Source organism: Ceratotherium simum, chromosome 6 (assembly GCF_057802395.1).
Source record: "Ceratotherium simum simum isolate JZ-2026a chromosome 6, ASM5780239v1, whole genome shotgun sequence".
Classification (NCBI taxonomy): Eukaryota; Metazoa; Chordata; class Mammalia; order Perissodactyla; family Rhinocerotidae; genus Ceratotherium; species Ceratotherium simum.
In genome coordinates this window covers 7,866,836-7,892,348 of record NC_141905.1, presented here as the reverse complement: position 1 = coordinate 7,892,348, position 25,513 = coordinate 7,866,836, and the positions used below count along the sequence as shown (strand labels likewise).

The window sequence follows — 25,513 nt, the reverse complement described above, 5'->3', positions numbered from 1 at the left end:
TTTGAATACCACTCCTGGAGACACCCCTCCCTACCCTATCCCCACAGTCACCTAGAGAAAACCAGCAACCATCTTCTTCTTCTATTCTCATTCCTAACCAAAATAAAAGCAGCCACTGACTGGGATTTAGACTTCTGGAGAACTGGGTACTTGTAAAGCGGGTCCTTGGGAAGGAGCTGCAGGCAGTTCATTGATTGGGAAAGATGTTCTACATCATAGCTTCATCACTTCACATCTGATTTGCACAGCACCATACATTAATTTATCTTCTGAGCTTTCAGAGAGCCTCACAGAGGAAGGACAGACCTGGGATTGCTCACACTCCCTACCTGAGGGCCCGATGCCAAGGTTGGGCCTGGGTTGACACCTCTATGGGCAACCTGCCCCCAGCCACCACAGGCAGAAGGCCATTTCCTGCCATTTTGGTCTGAAAAAGCCGTAGGCCAGGTGGGACTTCAAGTCTGTTTGCAGAGTTTTAATTGGCAGAACTTCAGGAGTAGCAGGAGGGTTGTGTGGGGATGGGAGAGAGGAAAATAAAGAAAAAGGCAGATTGAGGTGCTCTTTGCGTGACTTCTTTACAGTAGGATCAGGCAAATGAAGAAAATCAAAGCAAGGCCAGCACCACACCCAGAGAGCACGGCTGGACTCCAGCCCGCACTGTTACCTTAGAGTGAGGGGTTCCTCCGCGGCGCCCTTCCCCTTCAAACTGGGCTGGAAACAGCAGAAGCTACACAAAGAGGGAAAGGAGTCTTCTGTCAGCAGAGTCAAGACTCTTCCCCCACCAGGGAGATATTTCAGAGCCAGACAAGAGGCTAGGCCCACTCCTGCCCCTCCAGGCCTCATCCTGCCCCCAGAGGGTGAACCCCAGACCTGGGTGTACCTCTGAGGCACCCCTCCTCAGCACCCTCCGGCATCACACACCCTAGCCTTAATAATAATAATGACAACAAGAAAACAATAGTTACGATAAAAACTGCATGTTTTAGATGCCTCCTCTGGGCCAGGCACTGGGCATTTCTGTTGCCAATGTTAGCACCCACTGCTGTACTCTGGGGACAAATGTCATCTTAATTTAAGGCTCCTTGAGCTGGGGGGGGTGAAGTTGGGCAACGTTCACTGTCTGAGCTGGATGTATACGACCTCTAGATTAACTGTGGAAAACTGTCTAACACACAGAAATCACAGGAGGAAAGGAACGTGAGGTTCAGCATTGCACACCTCCTTCTTCAGTTTGGTCTAAAACAGAACTGGAAGGCAACTTTAGGAGGCCATAGAACAGCAGGCCTTGGAAGAACCTCAAAGGCAGGCACGCAGTCGATGGAGATGCGCCCAGACCTGGTGCAAACAGCCTCTCTGCCGGAGTTGTTTTTCCCGTTTTCCCCACTCCAGCCCTGCCCTTCGGACCTAGCAGCTGGTCCTGGTGCCAGTGACTGGCCAGAGCCAACGGCAAGGCAAGGCTAGACCCTCTGAGCACAAAATGGCCTGGGACATTCAGGCCAGACATGTCAAATCTCACCTCAGAACTTCCAGCCCAAAGTGGAGCCAAACGTAACCACCCCCCTCTGTTAATCCAACATCTATGTGGTCTGTTTATGGCTAGGAACCCGCCTTCCCTTCTATCCCTTCTAGATTCTCTACAAATCCCTCTATCTATAACTTTAATAATAATAAATAACCATTAGTATTAAAAATTTAGACACTAGCTTAAATTTCTTAGATTGATTAATCTATTTGGAGAAGAGAATTAAACAGCAGGCTTCTCTCTTTAAGAAAAAGGATGTTGCATGCAGAAATGGGGAATCAGTTGTTTGGAATTCTTTCCAATGAAATATGAAGTAAGAACAACTGAAATTGGCAACTGGGATCAAAAAGAAAGATTAAGCCAAAAAAAATTACTTGGAAAATTAGAAAATAAAGCCAGAAAATTCTGGAAGGCTCATTAAACAGCCACTTTCTCAAATATGTTGTGTCTGCACAGTTTTTTCTCCCTTCAGACATGACTGTCCTAATCACTTCAGTCCAGGGAATGGATCTGTTTCCCAGGATTTAGGGAAGGCACTACTATAGCTTTCTCTATACTTTGTTACATAATTCAACAGCTCTCCGGGGCGCTAAGTTCTTCCTTGTGTCTAACCTAAATCCTGCTGACTGTGGGTTGAGAACAATTCTCCTGAGAACAGAGCTGAACAGTCTCTGTTCCTCTGCTCTTGGTTCATGATCAGTTTCCTCAGAGCATGGTTTTCAAACCCTTACCTTTTGAAGGCCTTAGTCCGATCACTGTTGTGGAAGACAAGAAACTTGGAATATCCATTATGGAAAAAGATCTCCAGGGCGATGTCCTATAAAGAGAAACCCCTTTTACTGCTCCTGAAGTTTCCTTGAGTGGAGATGCCCCCAAGCAACAGAGCCACTGGCAACGGGTCATAGGTCATTAGGGTCTCTGTGTCAGGTGTAAAAGGGTTTCAATATAAAATGGAACTGGAGGATATGAAATGGAGAATCTCACACATATGCCCTCAGAGGAATGGAACTTAATTAAGACACTGATTTCCCGTCAATGCCTGATTTACAGAAGATTAAGACACATCTCCTGACCAATGAACATCGCCAAGAATCCCTCCCCACCCTCAAGCAATGAGCTTACTGTGTGGGCTCTGGCTAGCCTTCCCCGATTTGCCCTCCTTTCCCTTAAATATAGCCCCACCGAACCCTCAGAAGACTGGCCTGTCGCTTGCTACAGCCTGCATTTCCCGAGTTGCGATTCCTCTGCTATTCCCAAATAAACTCAATTTCTGGTAATTCGAGCTTGCCTCAGTTTACCTCTTCATTTAGGTTGACGCAGGCAACCCTTCCTGGTTCGTCCTTCCAACCTCCCACAAGGGCGGGGAGTATGAAGACCCAGGTGAAATGATGTGTGGGGCGCCCGGCAGAAAGGGTAGGAGGGCAGGGGACCTCAGCGTCCCTTTGGCTGAAGCAGGAAGCAAGAGCTCCACCCCCAGGACAAGCAAGGGGCCGACAAAGGGACGAAAGTGCCTGCTAACACCTTCATGCACTTTCACTTATGGATCAAGGGTTTGGTTTCTTGAACCAAAGGGTCATCTTAGCAGAAACACCAGAGGAGCTGGTTGCGTGGGTGCAGCTCCCAATCTGAGCAGATTCCTATGCCGACCTGCAGACCGGAAGGCACAGGGCACTTCGCCAAGCCCGTTTGCTGAGCCACTTTGATGTGGCCGCACTGACATAGCAATGTCGTTTCAAGGGTGTTTTGTTGATGCCTAAACGAAATCAGCATGCTTTCCTTTCTTTTTCCTTTCCCTCCTCCCTCCCTCTCTGCCTCCCTTCCAATCCACGCTATGTAAATAACAGACTTGGAATAGTGATAGAGTGAGTCCACATACAGCACGAGGCTCAGGGATGAGATGGGGTCAGGGAGAGAATTGCCAGCACTGGAGGGAGGGTCTGGGAGGGGTGAGGCTTGGCATGGAGGCACAGATGGGGTGGGTGAGGGTCAGACTCAGCGATGGAGTGCTGCGTCCAACAGCAGAGTCAGGTCCTGCCTCCACCTGCTGGAAGGGACTTCTCCAAGTCCAGTTCATTAGGCTCCGGAGCAGAGGGAGCGTGTTTGTGATGATCATGCAAATCCCCTCTCCTCTGCGGGAGCACATGAGAACCTTGGATCTTTTTCTACAAATTGAAATACAAATAACGTGCAAATAGACGATGGATGTAGAATCTGTTGAGGCTACGGCTTGCCCTGGCAACCTTGAGTGCCAGGATCTGACTTTTTATTCCGGGAGAATCCAGGGCTGGAGAAATGGTGGCTTTGCTCACAAAGCCCCCCACCTCCCATCCCCTCGCCCCACTTGGCCACGTTTGCACGCCCTCCCATTTCTGGCTTCCACCACTGTCAGGCTAACCAACCATCTGGAAACAATCACCGTTTACTGCGGGGAAAGAAACTCACTTACTGATACCTATTTCTACTATATATAACCTCTAAGGTAGACAAATAATCATAAAAAAATATTTTTGATGCTATGCACCAAAAAAATGTGCTAAGTGCTGTATACGTAATGGTAGAAAAGAGAAGACGTGGTTGCTTGTTCACCGGAGGGAAATGGAAGCCCAGAGAGGTGCCCAATTGCGTTAAAGTGGCAGAGCCAAGGTCAGCACTAGCTCATGCTGGCCACACTGCCCAGAACCATGGTCAGGGGTGGGGGGAGGGGCGGTGCTTCTTCCACTCACCCCTTTCTAGATCACCCTCCTTGACAAAAAGCACACTAAGGTGAGGCGAAACGAGAACCAACACTCTATGTGTAAAATCGGTGGAGACGGAGGAAGAGGGCTGTCGGATTCCAGAGGCTTGCTGGACCCTTGTCAGCAGGGCAGCTGATCCTTTCTGGAATAGCCCCCCTGAAAGGCCTCCCTGAGCTGCACTTTCAGAGAATAATAATGTGGCCTCCTGCATGAGGATCACATGATGAATTACAGACCCAAAGAGATTTACAAATGAAAGCCACTCTTATTCCCTTCATTAGGGCCAGGCACTGTCCCTAGTCGGCCTTGCAGAACAGAGGCCCCGCAGAGAGGGTGGGGGAGGAATCTGGCCCTTCCTCTCCTAGAAGGGGTCCCGCATCTCTTCCTCTGCCAGCTGCCTGGGAGGCCCTGGGCCCAGGAGATGCAGCTTTGCTATGGGCGAGGTTGGGCTGGCGAAGGCAGATGTGCTTGGGGCCAGTGGCGACCCCGGAATTCTTCCTCCTCCCTCTGCCACTGAGGCAATGCCTCTGCGATTTATACAGTGAGAAGCCCTAGGGTGTGAGCAGCTGAAGGCAGAGCTCTGCCTCTGAAAGGAACCGGCTCTGTTTAGCACCTGGGTGAGCCCTGGAAGGCACTGGGCGAGGCCTGGGACCCTGGTTGGAGGGGACAGTCAGGAGATCTGTAATCCACTTGGCCCAGGAAATGACAGGAGCTTGGAGACAGTTGAGGCTGGGGGTGTGGGCAGGGGGGCAGCCACATCCACACATCCTCCAGTGTAGGACAGTGTCCGGCAGAGGGGGTCAACGAGGCCAGAACAGGGCAGACTGGCACTGAACTCTCAGTCATCAGCTCTGCCACGAGGCAATGGAGCTGCCCTGTCCTGTGTTCCTGAATCTGCAGGGCAGCTCTGGGGCACGTCAAGGAGAAAAGAAAGCAAAGAGGCTGGAGCCTCAATGACACAGCAAGAGAGAGAAGGGCCCAGTGGCCACAGGGCAGGGCCTGGGAGAGAGTGGAGCAGAAGTCAGAACCCCGCGCCAGGGGCCCAGGCCCAACATAAACCAGGGGAATTCACTGGGTGTCCCAAAGGGACCCGGGCTGGGCTGTGAAGGGGGTCACAGGGGTGTGTCCCTCCCATTCGATGGGGCCTGGATGGCACCGGGATCGCCTGTCCCGTGAAGAGATGGTCCCCCTCTTGCTCCCTCCCTGGGGCATACCTGCAGGAGGAAGCGTGCCTGCCGGAGCTCCCTGAGGTCGCCGTAGCTGTGGCGCTGGCATGAGTAGTGGTCGGAGGACCTGTCTTTGCTGCACATGTTGAAAATGAACGGATCGCTGATGCTGAAAAGCAAGGAAGACACGCAGTGAGAGGGCAGCTGGTGGGCTTGTTCCCCTTCCTGCCCCGCGGCCCCACCTGAGCTTCTGGGCACACATCAGAGGAGTGCTGTGGTCACTGCCGACCAGGGTGCCAGCACCCACTGACCCAACAAACCCTTTCTGAGCACCTGTCCGGGGCAGCCATGCCCTGAGGAGTAGGGTGGAGCATCGGCCTCACCAGGAGGGGGGCCAGTCTCCAGGATAGACATAGCACAGGGTGCGGAGCATGGGTGTGAGAAGGCTCTCAGGGTACAAGGGTCAAAAATGGGTTGGGGGTGGGGGAAGAGTAAAAGAGGTACCTCAGTTATGTTTGGAGAAATTTCAGGCTTCTGGAACACAGGGCCAAAAGATGGCAAGCCCCACAAAGAAAAGCCCCTGTTCAGCATGGCCTCGGCAACATGAGCCTGGGGTGGACCAGCTATGTTGGGGTGGCATCTGGTGCAGCATGGGAGAAAGCAGCAAGAACCCTGGAACTCCCCAACGAGGTGGGCAGCAGGGCTGAGAGCGCTGATGGGCTGGAAGACAATGACCACAGCATCCGTCAGACCCTGGAGCACTGTGCCCAGAGCCAGGGATAGGCGACATTATAGCAGAGGCCAACAGGAGTGGAGAATGGTCCCGCCAGGCCAGGCATCCTCTCCCAGAAGTCAGAATGACTCTCATTGGGAAGAAAGGGAGAAGGCGGAAAGGGAGAATCATGAATTTGACTAAATATTTATCCCAAAGAGAACCATTTCTGCACTGGAAGTAAGTGAAATACCTTTAAATAACCAGATGAAGCCATTCACCACCCATACAAATGGGGACTTGAGAAATCAATGTGATTTCAGTTATAGACAGTTACATTTGTGATCTCCTGAGTTATGTAGCAAATTTAAATTGTGCACATGATCACAAAAACTCTGATAAAATGCCCTTTCAGGACTTGAAAAATGAAGGGCCTTCCAAGCACCTCAGCCCTCCAGAAGACTTTGTGTCAACCATGGGCCCAAAGAGCCAAGAGGTGAAAGAGCCCCTGCGCCAGTGCCAGCGCCAGGCTGGGGGAACGGGTGAGAAGATTGTGTTTCACATTCTCCCCATCCCAGGTCCAAGTGCAGCCCTCACCACCCAGCCTCCAGGGCAGGCCACTCACAGAGTCTCCACGCCACTCTTCTGGGGGAGACCGAGAGAGAGATCAGGCCATCACACAGGCCAGCAGGACCTCTCCAGTCAATGGTCAATGGTGGTGGTGCGGCATGCGTGGTGCTAAGAGCTTGGACCTGTGCACTATGCACAACGGTCACTGCTGGGAGAGGGGGAGGCTGCCCGTGTAGGACACAGCCTGAGCCCGTTGCTTAGACCTCTGCACAGCCACTCAAGGATGTGGACTCAGGCCCTTTGCTGCTTCTCCTCCTCCTGCCCCTTCTTAGAACAATCCTATCTGGCTTCCTGCTCTGAGCCACGTTGCTATAGAATTGATCAAATACATATATGGCTTTGGTTCTGAACGCTCCTGCCTGGATGCTTGCATTCAAACCTGCTGCTGACAGAGGCCCTTTGTCCATTATTAAGGCCTCCATCTGGAGCTAAGCTGAGCTTCCCCTAAACTTCTCTGACCCCCAGTGGGGCTGTGGTGGTAATCCTAGTTCCTACCCTGGGCTTAGGTCAAACAGCATCCCAGGTCAAGGCACTGGTGAGAATGACAACGACAACTCCTCTGTGCTCCTGTAGCCCCATGCCTGTGGGAGCCACCACAGCAAACATCCTCTGTTCCTTAGCTGCACGCTTGGTTGGTTCCTGTCCCCAGCAGATATGAGTAAGTTTGCTGGGGCACAGACCTGTGCCCATAATTCTCCATCCTCTGCATCTTCTCTGGGGCTCTGGGCATGTCTGCCGAGTAGACTGACAACTGTCACGATCTAGAGCCTGCTAAGCACTTCCCTGTTTCGGTTTAATTTGACCCTCATAACAAGCCCTTACTGAGCATATGTTGTTATTACTCCCATATTAGAAATGAAGAAACTGCATTCCGAAGAGGAGAACTGACTTTTCCAAGGTCACGTGGAACTAGATTCAAACTGGATTCAAAGCCAGGTCCTCTGACTTGAAGACCCAAGCTCGCTCAACAACACCTCTCCTCCCCTGAGAAAGCAGACAGGCTCCCTGGCATTCTCAGAGCTCTTCCCACCGGCTCCCTCCTTTCAGTTTATTCTGTGTGGACTGATTCTCTACCTAGGACTCTAGACACTAAGGATGTGAAGAAGAATGCTCTGGAAAATTCTTTTAGGAAGCAGCTTTTAGGAGGAAAGATGATCATTTTTCTCCTGCTTATAGTGATTGAATAACCATATAGGGCAGGAATGCTCAGACCCGATTCCCTAGAAATGACTAACTCGTCCACATCATTGAGTTCACTGATGCGAGTCCAAATTGGAGTTCTGCCCTATGTAGCATTAGTCACACAGCTGTGACTGGCTCTCTTTGCCAACACCATATTCTACATGTTCTGTGCTTTAAATGGAGTTCAGATCCCCAAAGTCAATGAGCAGAAAGGAGTAGCCAATCCATGTTCCTCTTTAGGTGAGCTGTGGCCCTCGTACACAGCTCCTTTGCATGACAGCTATCATGATATTTGCAAATTGCCCAGGGTGGTCAGAGTATAACATTTAATATTCTTGACTAGGACACTTACAGTAAGCTAAATAATAATCATGATACTGGTTGACCTAGTCTTTGATAACAGAAGTGGATTTCAGACTAAAATATACTTTGATCCCACATTCGAAGTTATCCAATTACTGTCAGAACTTACATCTGGAATTTATACCCAGAACCATTTACTAGATCACAAACTCTTTACCAGACTTAGCCCACATTTAACTCATCTCTTTGTATCTGTGAAGTCTACCACAATGCCTGGGACAAGACAGATTTTCAATAAGTATTTGTTGAATTGAATTAAACAGAGATATGATGCCTTAAAACTGCTGACTGATGTGGAGGAAATATCTGAGTAAAAACACCCTATCACAAATAGCCAGCTGGATGGTCTGGATTCCCACCAAATGAAGCAAGCGCTATACCTTGTGAGCATGGCTGCCACTGTTACGGGTTGAATTGTGTCCCTCAAAGGAGATATGTTTAAGTCCTAACACCCAGGATCTCAGAATGTAACTTTAATTAGAAATAGGTAAATAACAGAGGTAATAAAGTTAAAGTGAGGTCATTAAGATAGGCCCTACTCCAATACGACTAGTCTCCTTACATAAAGGGGGAATTTGGACACAGAGACAGACACACACACGCAGAAGATAATGTGAAGACACATAGAGAGAAGATGCCCATGTGACTGGAGTGATGTGTCTACAAGCAGAGGAACACTAAGGATTGCCAGGTAACACCGGAGGCTGGAAGAGGCAAGGAAGGATCCTCCCTAGAGCTGTAGAGGGAGCATGGCCTTCCAGCCTCCAGAACCGTGAGACAACAAATTTCTGTTTTTTTAAGCCACCCAGTTTTTGGTACTTTATTACAGCAGCCCCAGGAAACTAACATAGTCACTCTATTCAACCAAAAAGAGATCCCACTGAAAGCAAAATATAAACTTCTAGAAAGGTTCTTAGTTTCTGAGGAAAGTTCCAAAGTACACAGGTCTAATCACTGCTGGAGGGTTTGCAGTGTTCTTGAGTTTTATTTGGGATATTTTTATGGTACATCAGAGAGTCTTCTTCAAGGTCTAATGCTCAACTTTACTCAATTTGAAAGCAGTCTTTTAGAGAAACATTTCAGGGTTGACTTAGCTTTATTTTTAACTGGCTTATTTATGTATCTTCCTTAGTCTCCATGGTCAAAATAAGATTTAATACCCATTGATCTGACGTGACCTAATAGCCCGTCTCTGAGAACTGCATCTCCATGAGGGCCAGCAGTTTCTCAGGGCAGTAGACAAGACCTCAGAGAGAAAGCACTGTCTGGTTAACAAATACTGCTTTGAGATATGGTGACTAAAATTACCTATGCAATTCCCAAATGGTATTCCAGGATAGTAATTTGTTCTCACTACACTCCTACTTGCATTCTAGAAAAGTACATTCCAGACATTGGAAGTCTCCTTCATCATGGCAAATCAAGTGAGTACGTACAACCTGATGACTGGACTTCTATTAAAAGTGCAGATATAGTCAATTTGGTCATGATTAGATGCACCTCATAAACACAATTTACCTAATCGATAAGATCTTATCTAACACTAACTCGATTTAAACCAGAGGTGGAGAGGGAAGCAATGGATTATGCAAGTCATTACGCAGCACGCCACGCATACAGGTGGAGTAGAAAGCTGTCACCAGCTCTCAGAAAGGCTAGTCTGCAGACCCGTTGTCCATATTGATCAGTATCAATAAAACATGAGCAATAAGATGGGATGAGGGTGCCAAGTATTAATTATGCTCCTCCTGCCTTGGAAAAGCACAGAAGACACAGCAATCGGTAAACGTTTGGTATGAATAAAAGATGGAAATTAGCAGAAATAAAAATGCCAAGCATGTTAAAGCAAATCTAAATCAAAGGAGAGTGGGCTGACGTCTATTCTTCCACACTCCTTAAATTCTTGCTCCTGACATAAGCTGGAAATGATATGACAGCTGAGAGTTAAAATTCTTAGTTATGGCAGGTAAGATTCTGGTTCCTCTGTCAATAGTCTAAAACAGTGGTTCTCAAAGTGTAGTTGCAGACTAGTTGTATCAGCATCAGTTGAAAACTTGTTAAAATCTCAGGCCTTACCCCAGAACTATCAGATTAGAAACTGGGGTGAAGGTGGGTCCCAGAAGTCTGTTTTAATAAGCCCTCCAGTTTACATTAGTTTGAGAGCCACTGGGCTGAGAGGTTATCTTGTCATTATTTGAAGCTTGGCTAACCAAAATTTCAAGGCCTGTATCTGGATAAAGAAATCTTCATCCAAATGTCTTCAAAAGCAACGAGCAAGTGAAAACATAACTTGATAACTGAACTTCTAGCAAAAGTGCAAAGATAGTCTATTTGATTTTGAGTGGTTGTACTTTACAAACACAAGAGAATTAATCAGTAAGAGCTGATTGAACCCAAATAGTCCAAATACACTTGATCCTAAAGAAGAATCTTGGAATTTCCTGCCAAAGACCTCCGATATTAGTTGCTATAAAAATGATTCTACAAATTTCTAGCCAAATCGCACACATCCTCCAAGACCCAGATCTTAGCCTACTTCCTCAAGTAGTCGTCCTGCACCACACCATCCCGACATCATCCCCAAGTGTGAACCCAGAAAACTCCTCCCATAACGTGTATTTTGTCCCATGATGACAGTGTGTTACAAACTCTCGCCGAAAGAGCCTGTCTATGCTGCTGACTGCACCTGTGCGCCTTGCTCGGCCTGAAGGGGAGTGCCTGGTATCTCACATAGAATGAGCAATCAACACATTGTTGAATGAGTGAGCTGACAGGACTGGATTCAATTACACAAATAACCTAAGGAGAGATCCCCTGTGTCCTGCAGTGCGTTCTGTATCAGGGGAGGCATGAGGAGCTGCTGCATTGTCACCCATTCCAGATTTTAGCTTTGGAGAACCACAGTCACGGATGCCTGTGCCTTAGGATTCTTCTGTTTTATTGCATGGATCAGTTGCAGGCCCAAATCTAAGCCCACAGTAAGAATAAGGTGGGAGGGGTAGGGAGTGAGGTGGCTGAGAAGGAAGACTGAGGCTCAGGGAAGCATCTGCTGGGAGAAGTGGGGACTCACTTGGATAAGCAGTGACGGGTGCAGTAGACATCGCCCACGGGAGAGAGTGTGAAGTTCTCGCAGATGTAGAAGTGCTGGAGGCCAAAGAGTAGGACCCCTTCAGAGACCAGGTGGCCCTGCACGATCACCAGGGAGTACTTCTGTGTCACCTGGAGGGAGAGAGTGCCAGAGTCAGGCCATGTGCATGTGAAGCATGCCTATCATCCTTATGGAGGGCAGGAGGGCAGTGACCAATCACACACTGGGCACTTGGAGGTGCAAGTAGCCCCCTGTAAGAAGGACAGCACCGCTGCCCCAGAGCTGCACTGCTCTTCACAGTTTGAGTGGTACTTCTACACCCAACCCCCTGTTTAGTTATTTAATCTACCCAAGGCCACCCCCACCCCAACCAAGACGTGTGGATGAGTGTTTACTGCCGTATTGAGCATGTTGATGTCCTTTCTTTAAGCCCTTCCACAACCATGCAAAACATTCCACAGTTAACAGTGAGGAAAGTTTTCAAGGTACAAGGTATCCCTCAGCCACAGAGGTGAAAGAGCTTGTCCAAGGACCAGCTGGCAAGTGGCTGAGCCAAGACTGGAACTGGGTCTACCTGGAATCGCAAGTACAAGACTGATACTGCTGTCCTGCAAGGCCACGGCTAGTCCCAGGTGTGCAGAGGAGGCATGTGCTCCACCCGGATCCCTCCTGGCAGACCTAAGCTGCATTCCTCCAGTAGCTGGAAATGTTGGCAGACTTCCAGAATCGCCTCACCTGAAGAGAACACCTAGCCTAAGGTCACATCACCTGCCTAGTGGCAGTCTGTGCCCAACAGCTAGTCAGTGCAGAGTAGAAAGGGCCAGATGCTTTGCCTCTATTCAGGCCAACTCTGAAGAACCATCCCAGACCTTGAGCTCCTATGGTATCAGCTGTGGCCTTTACTGAGACTGCATCAGAGTTCCACTTCTCCCTCTGCCCAGTTCTGAGACCCTCACTCCCAAGAAACTTCCTGCATGCACATCTCTGGCTCATAGTTGGCTTTCCAGGGAACCTGACCTGGGACAATGTCTTGGTATGACCCAGTGTCCTGCACAAAGTAAGGACTGAGTGGGTCCTTACACGGAATACATCCCTGAGGGAACAAGAGAGGGAATAAATAAATTTTAGATGATAGGAGCCCAAATGGACCAAGAATAAGGCCAAGGCCAAAGCCAACATTTTTTCAGGGTGATTCTATGGTAATTCCAGTTATACAAAAGAGGAACTGATATTTTTTTGACTACCTACTCTATGACCATGGTCACCATTTTTCACATATTACCCAATATAATCCTTATAACTGGACAAGGGAAATTTTACTACTCTAATTTACAGATGAAAGAAAAGAGGTCCCAGAGATAAGAATCTCACCAAAGATCAGTCACGTAGTAAGTGGCAGAGCCTAGGATTGAAGCTAAACTCGCTGCTCACTTTTGGGAGCAATGATGAGGCCACAGTGGTGAAACCTGGAAGAGGAGCCTGAATACCAGTCCAACTCCTGCATCCAATGAGATTAGTCAATGTGAGGGCTAAAGCCAGAAGGTAAAGATTCACCAAGGATTTTGTTCCAAGATAAGGGTTAACCTCTACAATCTAGGACAAGTCATCACCGAACTATTTTTCCTGAGTGAGGGTCAGCCAAGAGTCCTGGTTCCTGTAAGCCAAGCCTGCTGCAAGCCGCTGGCTCTCCCAGCCTCTCCTGCATCCACTTTGTCAGAGGAGCTGGTCCTCAACCACCTTCAGAGCCACACTTCAACACGGACTCATTTCCAACTTCATTCATTCATCCAGATGGTCATGTTTTCAACAGTTAGGGATTCAGCACCTACTACATGTCAGGCCCTGAGCCAGGCTTTGGGGATAGAGGGACAGACAAGACAAACAAGAACCCTACCCTTATCAGGCTGAAAATCCAGTGGGTGAAGGTGGGTGGTAGACATACATGTCGACTAATAAGCTATTACAGGTTGTGATACACGCTGAGAGAGAAAAACAAAGTGATAATGACAAGGCAGAGAGAAACTTGGAGGGCACACTATTTTAGACAAACCCTGAGACGTGAAGGATGGAAATGGGGCAGCCATGGAAAAGCCCGGAGAATAACATATCAGGGAAAGAAAACATCCAGCTCAGAGCCTTGAGGCAGGAAGGGCAGATTTGGGGAGCAGAAAAGAGGTCAACGTGACTGAGATGAAGTTGGCAAGTAGGAGAGCTCAGATCTTGAAGGCCTTAGACGCCTGGGTAAGGCCACTGGCTTTTATTCTGGCTGCAGTTGAAAGCCACGGGATGGGGGGATCATTTCTAAAAGAGGACACTGGCTGCTGGGCAGAGAAGAGATTGGAAAGAGCCAAGAGTGGAGGGAGGGTGAGCAGTCGTGCGGCTATGTCAGTGGCCCTGTGGAGGGATGGTGGCTTGGGATGAGGTGGCAGAGAGAAGTGGGAGGAAGGGGAGAAGTGAGGGAATCTAAACAAGAAGAGGTAGACCTGACAGGAACTGCTACTAGACAAACTGTGGAAAACCACAAAACAGGAAGGATTGAGCATAAAGGATAGATGTCTACTGTGGGACTTGGGCAATTGAGTGGAGTCCCCCAGCTTCCCTGGAAGCCTTCCCCAGAGGCAACCACCCTCACCACTTTATCATATTGAAGGGCAGCAGATATACCACCCTAAAATATGTCACTTTGGCATGAAGATTATTTTGAGTTACAGATGCTCAAAAAACAGCAGGTACAAGAAGGGCACTCTGGTCTCCCCTTTTCTTCCTGACAGCGGGAGTTAGAACTCTCAGGTGAAAGATGCCCTCCCTACACCAGGAAAGAAGAGCATTCTTATCACCAGAGACGGGGAGTCCAGACCGAGAGAAATCTGTGCAAACAAACCATGGTAAACTAACCCTCAACTTCTTTAGCCCCCCTGTGTATTTGAGTTACCTTTCTTAACCACTCCTCTTAGTTCAACCTAAGCACTGAGGCCTAACTGCTTTTTAGGTCTTCATTTTCCTGTGAAGGCTCTCATGTACATATGAAAATAAAATCTATATGCTTTCCTCCTGTTAATCTATCTTCTGTCAACTTAATTCTCAGGCCTAGTTGGAGACCCGACGAGGGTAGGGGAAAGTTTTACATCTCCTATAGTATATTCTTCTGAAGAGATTCTATTAGTACATAAGCATGGTTTATACATATTATTATTATTTTTTAATGCAAGAGCATATTCATATACTTACTGTTCTGCATCTAGTTTTTTTTCCTTAACAGCCTATCTTGGAGATTCTTCCAAATCACTTCTCATAGAGTTGTCTCACTCTCATTAACAGGTGTAGACTCTTCCCTTGCATGCAGGTACTGTAACTTTCATGACCGATCCCCTAATGATTCCAGGATTGTTTTCAAATGGTTTTGGGTTTTTTTGGTTTTGTTTTTGTTTTGTGAGGAAGATTAGCCCTGAGATAACATCTGTTGCCAATCCTTCTCTTTTTGCTGAGGAAGACTGGCCCTGGGCTAACATCCATGCCCATCTTCCTCCACTTTATATGGATCGCTGCCACAGTGTGGCTTGATAAGCGGTGCCTCAGTCCACACCAGGGATCCGAACCCGCGAACCCCAGGTCGCTGAGGCGGAGCGTGGGAACTTAACTGCTATGCCACTGGGGCCAGCCCCTGTTTTCAAAGGTTTTGACATTACAAGCGATGCTGCAGTGACCATCCTTGCATATATGTCACTTTGAACAGACAAGTAAATCTGAAGGATAGATTCCTAGCAGTAGAATTGCAGCTCAAGGGCGAGAGCATCTGAAATTCTGATAGCTATTGCCAGACTGCCCTCCTGCAAGGTGGCATCAATCTACACTCCCACCAGCACTGTTAGGAGGGTTACGCCAGGCTATTTAAACATTTTCTCTTATGCCTTTGTAGAGAGGAGACTCCATCCTCGAATTCACATGGTGAGATGTGGAGCAGTGCCACCAGCCCTGACCCGTGTACCTCCCAAACCTCTCCCCTTCCCACGATTCCCCACCCTTGCCCAACCTCTGTGGTGCCAACAGCAGGGGCCGGAGAGCATTCTCATGATCTCCCGGTGCTTTCCTTTGGGGAGAATTAAGTAGCAATCAGAATAAGCCAAACCACAGGGAAAATGTCTGGTAAGAGCTGGAGTAATAGCTTAAAAATTGATTCTGCTAGAAAAGAATGGCATTTTAAAAACTGGAAAATGAGCTCAAGTGAACTATTACCTGCTTTTCCATTTAAATTAGCACTGGGAGGGCTCCATCCCCAAGTTTACTCATGATTAAGAAATCCCTCCTGCTGCGATTCTATCGAACACTTTAAAAAGAGTAGAACTTCTGCTTCATAAGTAAAATTCTTTTAAGATCGGCTGGATGATATATTACCACTCCTAATAGGTAGATAACTAAGCATGTGGCCACACCTGGCCTTGCGTATGAGGAGGAATAGGTTATCTGGAAATCCAAAAATGCCAGAGCTGAAGTTAGAGGAGCAACAATCTGCTGGAACATTCCATGGAAGCCCAGGCCAGCATGTTCTCCTAGAGTCGGGCCTTGGTGTGCACTGCTGCGGGAGGGCAGGGTCAACCGAAGGCTCTCCCGAGTTCTTTCCAGCGTCATGGGCCTGCAATTTGGCGCAATGCCCTAATTCTATAGGAGGAAGAACTGAGGGGCAGAGCTGTCAGATGAGGCACCTAGGAACAGAGCTAACGTGTACGTTCTCTTATATTTGTGTGCCAAATCTACCGCAAGGAAAGCTTTAGCCCTGCTTAAATGAATCACGCCTCCCTTTTCGTACCTCTCCTGCTTGCCTAGACCTTTACAATACATTCCTTTATCTGGCGTGTGAAACGAGTATGCTCAGTTTTCAAAGAAGCACAGATTGCTGAGGAAAAGTTACGTATTGAAAAGGAGTGAGGCTATATAAATTACATTTATGTTGGCTACCATGCACTCTGGCTTCTGCTTTTTCTAGGTTGATCATTTTGAGATGGAGCACTGATTCACACCAGCAATCAAAGAAATGTATATTAAAATAATAAGGATATACTATCTTTTATGTATCAATTTGGCAAATCTGGGAAGAAATATACTGCGTGGCTCTCCTTCTGGCAGCTCATCTTTTCAGGTGGAGACAAGGAGCAGGGGTGCCCCCTGCCTGCCTGCGTGAGCCATTTCCACAAGCAAGCCTACAAACAGCCAGGCCACCCAGCCTTTCTCTGCCAGCTCCAGGAGACCAGTTGGAAAAGGACGGAAATTGTACCAGTGTAATGTGAAACGTATTACAAGTCTTGAAGACTGTTCAAAGCACAGTGCCTAGTGTAAGCTGTGTTTACTAAGGATCTGCTTATTGGCGAGTGATTGCAATTGGAGCACGATCCTAGCTGGGGCAGCTCTGAAAGTCGTAAAACCTGGACTCATGGATCTCAGGCATTCATTCCAAGTGTTAGTATGTATGAGAATCACCTGGATGCTTGTTAAAGTTCATATTCCCAGGCTCCATTCCCAGATGTTCTGATTCAGCAGGCACAGTGGGCCCTGGAATCTGCATTTAATGAGCAGCCCAGATGATTCTGACGCAAGATCTGAAGACCATACTCAGAGAAACTGACCCATGGACACCAGCGAGGCTGTGAAAGATGAGGTTTCGTCTCATGTACGCATCTTTCTCATAACGCACTCATTCATTTGTTCATGCATTCATTCACAGGTATGTACTGAATGTCCAGTGAGTGCCCCACTCAGGCACAGAGGGAGATAGAGCTTGCTTCCTGGTGCTCATGGTCTAACAGGAGAGGGAGAAGAACGTCAACTGTCCGGGCACACCACAGGGTTGGCAGGGGGGAAGTACAGGCACTCTGGGGGAACAGAGGGTGGTGCCTGGCCCAGGCGGGGCAGTGGGCGGGGCAGGGGTGACACCAGAGAAGTGGTTCCCAAGGAGGTGACCCCAAGGTTGGGCTTAGGAATTAAGAAGATGAAAACAGAGGAGGAGCAGTCCAAGCACCAAGTCTTGAACCAACAGGACATGTGTGGAGATTATAAGTAGTTCTGTTTAATTAGAGTAAGGAGTCGGGGGGACGGGTGTGCGCAAGTGCAAGGGTGAGTCCAGGGGAGCCGCAGGGCCAGCTCAGGAGTGGCCTTGTGCACAAAGTATGCCAAAGAGAGTCTCAGAAGGTGTAAGTAGGGACGATACGTGCAGCTCTGCATTTTAGAAAGTCAGTAGTGGCGTTTCACCCTGACGGGAGGTTACTACATGGAAAGTTAACACACTTCTTCACTCTTTACAAATGACCTCAGCTGAAAATACCTGGGATGAGCTGGCTGCTGCCCCTGCTTCCAGAATAAAAATATTTCCCTTCGAGCTGATTCCTTTCTACCGAGGTCAAACTAATATTTTGCATCGAGTTTGTGTGAAAAAGAAAAATAAATGTTTAGTTTCTTGTGTAATTAAAGAGAACAGCAACAAAACAAGTCTCACTTGAGTTCCAACTCTGGACTGGGTCTGGAAGCCCATTTTGCCAAGTGGAGCCTCACTTCTGAGAGCAGCCACATGGAGGGAGTGCAAGGGACCATCCCCAACCCCTCCCTGGCTGCCGGGAGCCCACAATGAACATGCATTAAATAAACTACTCCTCACGTCAGATGAAGCTGTTTGCAGACAAATGTGTTCGTGGTTCTGAGAATCATTAATCAATGACGCAGAAGTAGCACAGAATGATTACTCAGGTATCGCTGGAGGCGATAGGAGCACCAGTGTGCACACAAAGAAGTGAGTTAAACTGCTGCTGCCCTGGAGCTCCAGGGCTGCCTGCTTCCCCTACCAGCCTCTGGCGGGGACGGGCCACCCAGAAGCCTGGAAGGAGGTTATGATCTGGAGTCTCCTGGGCTGTGTCCAGCAAAGGCCATAAAAGCAAGTGCTTCTGAGACGGCCAGGGAGGAGGAGCCAGGCGCTTCTTGTGGGGCTGTCCGCCCAGCTTATGTGATGGCCACCTGAAGACAGGCGCTCCCGGGTTTTCTGAGCATAGGTGCACACCTGCCACGCACACTCTGTGTGTGCTTTCACTTAGAAATTTAGGGAAAGCACAAGGCTCAAAAGGTGTTATGGAGACATCTGAATGAGGGGAATTTCCAGCTTATAATCAATGCTTGCTACAAACTGTCTATACAAGCAGCAAGTACCAGCTCGGGAAATGCAGAAAATACCCCGCAACACACACACGCACCTGCCATGAGCAAACTTTCTGTATCTTTGCTTGAATGCATTCCTGGTTCAAGGATCAGTGCAATACTCCTTCCTTCCTTGACTTCTAGTTTCTATCCTTGACAATAAGTATAGTGGACAAGGATTAAGGCCACAGTGGACAGGGCTAAGGCATGTGAGGCAGGCAGGTTGGCACATACTTGGTGTGCTGTGTCCCAGGCAGAGATGCCATGTGTAGGAAGGGACTTGGAGGCCTGCCTGCCTGGACCAGCATCAATCAGAATTTTTGCAAAGTGGAAGCCAACCCCAATAGGGAAAGGTTGCTGAAGGGTAGGGTGGGTGAGAGTTTATGTCACTTGCCCAACACAGCGGGTTGGGAGATAGCGGAGAGTGAAACCCACATGAACTCGGAGTAAGACAGACCCGAGTTGAAATCCCAGTTAGCAGCCCCTCTGGCCCTGCTTTCGCCATCTTTAAAATGGAAATGAGAAAGCCTCCCTCACAGGGGCTCGGTGAGACCAGATGAGATTTCGGGTGAAACATGCACAAAGCGAGGGCTCCACATCCAGCTGTTGACATCTTTGGCCATAACAGCAGTAAACAAAGAGCAGAATGGGGCTCTGAGTCCAGTCTGAGCACTTGCCCTGTGCCAGGCAGTCAAGTGCAACCCAGTGAAACGAATCCAACACCTCGTGCAAAGAACAAATACCTTGATAATGTCAAGAATCACTTTGCCCTTGCAGCTGCTCATCTCCCAGCCCGGGGAGCCGACACTCATTTGGGCCTCCCACCCCTGCTAGCTCCTCCCAGCAGGCAAGGGGACCCCAAGTGCTAAGTGGAAACAGGACAGCTCCTGTTCCTGGCCCCTGCTGGGCTTCATATGCTCATGTCTGCACAGCCCAGAGATCCCTACTACAACAAGCCTCGTGTGGCACTTCTGACAGCTTCCTGCTGTGTGACGTGGAGACCAAGGAAGACTGAAGTTTAAGTACAAGACAGGGGAGGATGGGAGAACAGCCTCTTCCTGGTCCTGTCTTGCCTCTTGGGGGAGGGGAAAGTCAGCCATCTGTGGGCTTCAGCCTCTTGCTCCCCAAACAAGACCCCTGAGTGAAATGTTGTTGGGTGAAACAATCAGCAAAAATAAGACTCTCAGAGACCAGGACAAGTACCAAGGGCATCCGCCTGCTGCATAGGCCAGGGCTGGGACCAGCTTTGGGCTGTGATTATAAACTGCAGACCTGGGCTCCAGCCCAGCCCTGTCGGGCTGGAAACACCTGCCTGACCTTGGGGAGCACATGGGAGTCAGGCTGTCTGCAGAGCCTCTCTTTGGAAGGTGAGGACAGGGATTAGGTGGGATATGGACCCTGAGTGACACCAAATGTGGCAGGCAAAGATGTCCAAAGATGTCTCCCAAGAGCCTCATCCCTGGTCATCCCATCAAACCCTAATCTAGTGCTGCTCGAAGGAAATGCCCAGATGAAATTAAGATTACAAATCAGCAGACCTCAAAATATGGAAATTTTCTTGGATGATCTGGTGGGTCCAATGCAATCTCATGAGCCCTTAGCAACAGAAGAGGAAGGCAGTAGAGATGGTGGGAGGGATGCGATGGAAGAGGGAGAAAGAGGGGAGACGAGGCAGAAGGGGGTCAGAGAGATCTGAAGCGTGAGAAGGACTTGACCTGCTGTAGCTGGCTTTGAAGATGCAGGGAGGGGGCCACAAAGTGGGAGATGTGGGCAGCCTCCAGAAGCTGGGAAGGACCCCTGGCTGACAGCCAGCAAAGAAACAGGGACCGCAGTCCCACAGAAACAGGGGACTGAATTCTGCCAGCACCTGAACGAGCTTGCAAAGAGATTCAAAATAGTAATAATATTTAATAATATTTATATTTAATCATACTTTAATAATAAATTAATAATATAATTAATATATTAAATAAATAATATCTAATTTAATACTATATTAAATAAATAATATTTAATAATAAATATTAATATGTTATATTAATATTAAAAATAAATAAATAAGATAAATGTATGTTAAGTCACTAGGTTTGTGGTAATTTATTATGGCAGTAATAGAAAATTAACATACTAAATAAAACCAACGCATTGCCATTGCTCTCTTCTTATCAAACGATGAGAAGAACCAATATGGAGACAACAGGTAATCCAATATTTCCTTACCCCATCAGGAAAGTAGGAAGCACGGCTGGGACTTGATATCTGTCTAGTATGCCTCCTTCATAGCAGGGTTTCTCACCCTGCCACTATAGACATTTGGGGCTGAATAATTATTTTCTGCTGTCCTGAGAATTGTGGGGTATTTAGAAGCATCCCTGGCCTCTGCTCACTAGATGCCAGTAGCATCCCCTCCCCACCAAGCCATGACAACTAAAAATGTCTCCAGACATTGGCAAATGTCCCCTGGGGGTAAAGTTGCCCCTGCTGAGAATCACTGCTTTATATAATCCTTTAAGGGTGTAAGGCAAAGAAAAGATTTTATAGTAAGAAAGCATTGATTTCTTAGCTGTTTTTTCAATTGACTAGGCATTTACTAAATATCCACTTACCTATATCAACATATTAATATATGATATGTCCAAATGGTTACCAGCTGTACGTCCTCAGCAGCTGGATATTATGAATACACACACATATATAAATACACATATGTGTATATGTATATGTTATATATATATGTTTTAATATCCATTTTTTTAATTTCACACAGTAGACACACATTACTTCCATAATCAAAATAAAATGAACATGAATTTGAAATTTTCATTCATCAGCGTTTACTGAATGGCCCCCAGGCACACCTGAGGTTAGGTGCCTGGGGTCTCTGTTAAGGAGCATCAGGCAGCGAGAGAGGCAGACAGGTGAGGTGGTGAAGGTCAGCCAATGTGCCAGGAGCAAGGGTAGGAGGTCACCTAGGAGGAACTGGAGACAGTGAGGAGGGAGACCAGTTCTCCAGCTCTCAGAGTGGGGAGCAGTCAAGACCGGCCTCAGAGAGTCAGCTGCTGGAGTCTAGCGGGCAGGGGAGTGCAGGGAGACGACCCGGCATGAGCGAAGGCATGGTGGTGCGCTGTGATGGGGACTTGCGAATGGGCTCTGTGTCTGGAGGCTTTGGGTTAAGCAGGAATATGAAGGACAGTGTTGTTTCAGGACAGTGTTTCTTGAACTGTTACCCAAATCCGAAAGCAGCTAAGCAACGTGGCGGAAGTTCTGCAGCAGCCCATTTGGCCAACACACTTCAAATCAGCCCTTCTGTCCAACCCCTGGAAGGAGCAGATCCCAAATTAACACCCTCCGGGAGTCTCTGCAAGAAATCTGCCCCTGGAAAGGACACGCTTCAGTTTCTGCACCTTGCTCATGCCCATCACAGGCTCTCTGAGCTTGCCGCCTGCTGCTGGAAGTCTAGGCTGCTTGCTCAGTGGCCCTTAGTTCAGATTCACTCTCATCCAGCTGCAGTTGGACTAGCCGTCAGCTCTCACACATTCGTCCCCGTGTAGTCCCTGCACGGCTTGCTGGCCATGCCCTGCCTGCTCCTCTGTTTTCTGGGGCATCTCCTTCACCAACATCTCATACAGAAAGAGTTGATGAGTGAGACTCTGAGGTCCACCCAGCCCTTAAACCACACAACCTTTGGAAAGAGAAGAGAATTAGTCTTTAACGAGCATCTCACATGTGCCCAGCTCTGAGCTAGTCTCTTTGCTCCCATTTAAGCCTTACAAGAGTTTTGTGAAATGATTGCTATACCGCCCATATTAAAGATAAGAAAAACTGAGGCTCACAAAGGTTAGCTAACATGCCATTCAGCACACAGGCAAGTTGGGATTTGAACTCGGGCCTGTTTTACTCTAAGACATGTGCATCATCTTCCATACCTTTCTTAGACTTGGATAAGAGGGGCCCTCCACTGGGCCCATACTTTAGGGAGCTGCCTCCGACCCTCCTCCAGTCATACCAAGGGGACATACACACCAAGAACCTTGGATCCCCCAACCCAGCTCTGGGCGTTCCAGACTGTGGACTTCCCTGCTAACCGCCCCAGCCTGCCTCCTGGCCTGTGCACACTTTATCTCCAGGTCCACCCTTTTGAGGGCTGACAGAGCCACAAGCGTGCTCACCCCAGGTCTGAGACGTCAGGGGTGTGGGGCCCGCTTAGACATATGGGTCAGGTGTCCAGACACATCCACCAGGGCCCTCGGGGTGTGAGATGATCCCTCGGGTGGTCAGGCTACCCGCAGGGGGCCAAGGTGCTGACGTACAGGAAGGTCAAGAATTCTAAATTTGAAACTGGCTTCCCAGGTTATTGCAGAGGTCAATGCAGGAAGTTAAAGCATATTTCACTTGTATTAGCCTGATTTATACCTTTTAAATATTTTGATGCATGGTGTGCGGGCTTCCACCAGCACCCTTGCTGTGGGCTCACAAATTTAGGAGCACGCCTGCTCTTTTTGATCATTGATTTTCTATAGCAAAGGAAGATGTCACTTCTTTTCTCATGTCTGATCATCTTTAAAGAATAGTTGTGTGGGCTGTATTACCTTTTCATGATCAAGAAGCTCTTGTAAAATAACTTGTCTTTCCCGACACAGCTCCAAGAAATCCTCGGAGTGCAGACTTTCGTGTAAGGCAGGGAAGAATGTCAGCTGGGTGCAGTCCACCGCCACCTCGTCGGCCTTGCTCTCAGCTTCCTTTGGTGTCAGTTCATCTGCAGAGGCATAAAGGGACACAAGGTTTTGGCACGAGCCCCCTGACACCACCAAGGATGGTGCACAGCCTGGGCCTGAGTCGCTGCGAGGAACTGCAAGGTTTCAGGACAGACGTGAACAGTGTGGATCTCAGCGCGTCCCACACCACCCCTCTGACCCTGTGGTGTGGTGAACATACCTTCAGGCTGATTCACTCTAGAAGGCGTGCCCAGGCCTGGCTGCTCTGCAGCTCTCAAGCGACCACAGGACAACATTTCAAAATTCACCCTCATTACCCAGGAAAGCAATTCCCTGGAGGGTCATCCAGGATTTGCTTTTCCTGAACTCCACTTTGTTTACTCTTTTAAGAGTGGTTTTTAAACAAATTATGGAAGCACTATCTTCTTATTGTTAAGAACTTGGAAAACCCATGAAATTGTGAGAAATAAAAAAATTGTGAGAAATAAAACAAACCTTACTTTTGCACCGAGAGATGGTGCTAATATTAACAGCTCCCATTTAGTAAGCACTTGCTCTGTGCTGGACACTTTTGTTGACATCTTTTCATCTGGTCCTACCTAAGTTGCAAATTCTATTTCATCCTCACTTTACAAACAGGAAAACTGAAAGAGGCTGATTACTTTGCTCAAGGTCATACGGCTACTAAGAACTAGAGGCAGAATCTGAACCAAGTTTCTCTGAGTCCAGACTCTGGTCCTTTAATCTCTAGGCTGTTTGTCCTCACTGTTCACAATTTGGTTTATTTATTTCTGATATCTTTTCTGTACATATGTGTATATGCATGCACACACATGTTATTTTTAACATGATAGGAATTATACTGCATTTACAGTTTTTCTTTTCCAATATTTTTTTCACTCAAGATTATACCATAAGCACTTTCCCATTCCATCAAAAGTTCTTAGCAAACAGCTTAAATGGCTGTGTAATAATCTATTATGTGGCTAGTTCATAATCACCTAACCCATCTCCTGTTTTTTAAAATTACAGATAGTTTCTATCTGTGTACTACCGTGAATGTTCTGTGCTGCAATCTGTTGTGCGCACAGCTAGACTTATTCTCTACGGACGTATTCCTGGGCACGGACATTTGGGAGCCAGCTAAGCACATTCCTAGGTGGTTTTCTGGATCCTGCTCCTCCGCCCTGTCCTGGGTGGCCACCCGCCTGGAGCAGGCGCATTGCACATGACTGTGATGTTGAGGGGCTACCGGTCATTTCCTTTGTGCTAAGAGCCCCAGGAGCTCTGTGTTTTGGGGACGAGGAGACTCAGTGGCTCACAGCCATAGTCCACATAAAATCAGCACACACTTAGCACCACTGCACTCTCTGCCGCCACCCTCTCTGAGAGGGACAGCAGACAGACCGTCCTTCTGATCTTAGAGTTGTGGGGCTTGGGGTGGAGACAAGAGAAGCAAACAGGTATTACAACATCATCCGAAATCCTGTGCCACAGCGGGACCCCAAATCAACCTGGTATCAAAGCCCAAGATCCTCATTTCTGGGCTTGTGTTACTGCAGACCAGCAAGACAGCAGGCTCAACACCACACCCAGTACTAAGGCACTAAATGAGCCAAGTTTGATCAGAGCTAAGAAGCTGTCACTTGGTTAAGGAGATGACACAGCTGCAGCCTAGGATGCAATGAAACTCACACACAGGGAGTGTTTGAAGCAAAAGGAAGAGTCTGGTAGAAACACATAAAATCTGAAATATAATGTGTATGTCTGTGTGTGTCTGTGTGCGTATTTGTGTGTGTGTTTGTATGTGTTCATGCCAAAATAACCTCTGAAAATAAACCTTGGATTTTCAGCAAATCAACTCAACCAAATTCCTCCATGAGAATTACACAAATAAAGAGTAAGCATAAACATAAAAAAAAATGATTCAAAGTATTTTTTTTAATTTGGGAAATAATAATGACTATTGTATTTGTAATTTTCATAGAGAGTTCAGTGTAAAAAGTATTAAATATCTATTCCATCCATTTTTACTCTAAAACATTTTCTTATTTTCCTCCTATGTGTTTTGGGTCACTTACTGAACATGTATTTGTATTGTTTGGGGACACTTTTAAGCTTTCCCTGATATAGCAAATTTATAAGATAGTTCCCCTGAAAAAATCCTTCTGCTTGCAAACTTCATACAGAATTCTCCCCCTAATGGAGTGTCTGGGTCTGGAATAGA

At 47.7% G+C, this 25,513-nt stretch overlaps 1 protein-coding gene across 1 annotated transcript in view; it reads right to left on the bottom strand.

Moving 5' to 3' along the window:
* WDFY4 (WDFY family member 4) overlaps positions 1–25,513 on the bottom strand; it is a 276,540-nt gene that overhangs the window by 82,345 nt on the left and 168,682 nt on the right. The window contains exons 42-46 of the mRNA XM_004432449.3: positions 23,161–23,327; positions 11,381–11,529; positions 5,472–5,592; positions 2,254–2,339; positions 665–727 (exon numbers count right to left, since the gene is read on the bottom strand). Coding sequence (XP_004432506.2) covers positions 665–727; positions 2,254–2,339; positions 5,472–5,592; positions 11,381–11,529; positions 23,161–23,327 — 586 coding nt within the window. The remainder of the gene's footprint in view (positions 1–664; positions 728–2,253; positions 2,340–5,471; positions 5,593–11,380; positions 11,530–23,160; positions 23,328–25,513) is intronic.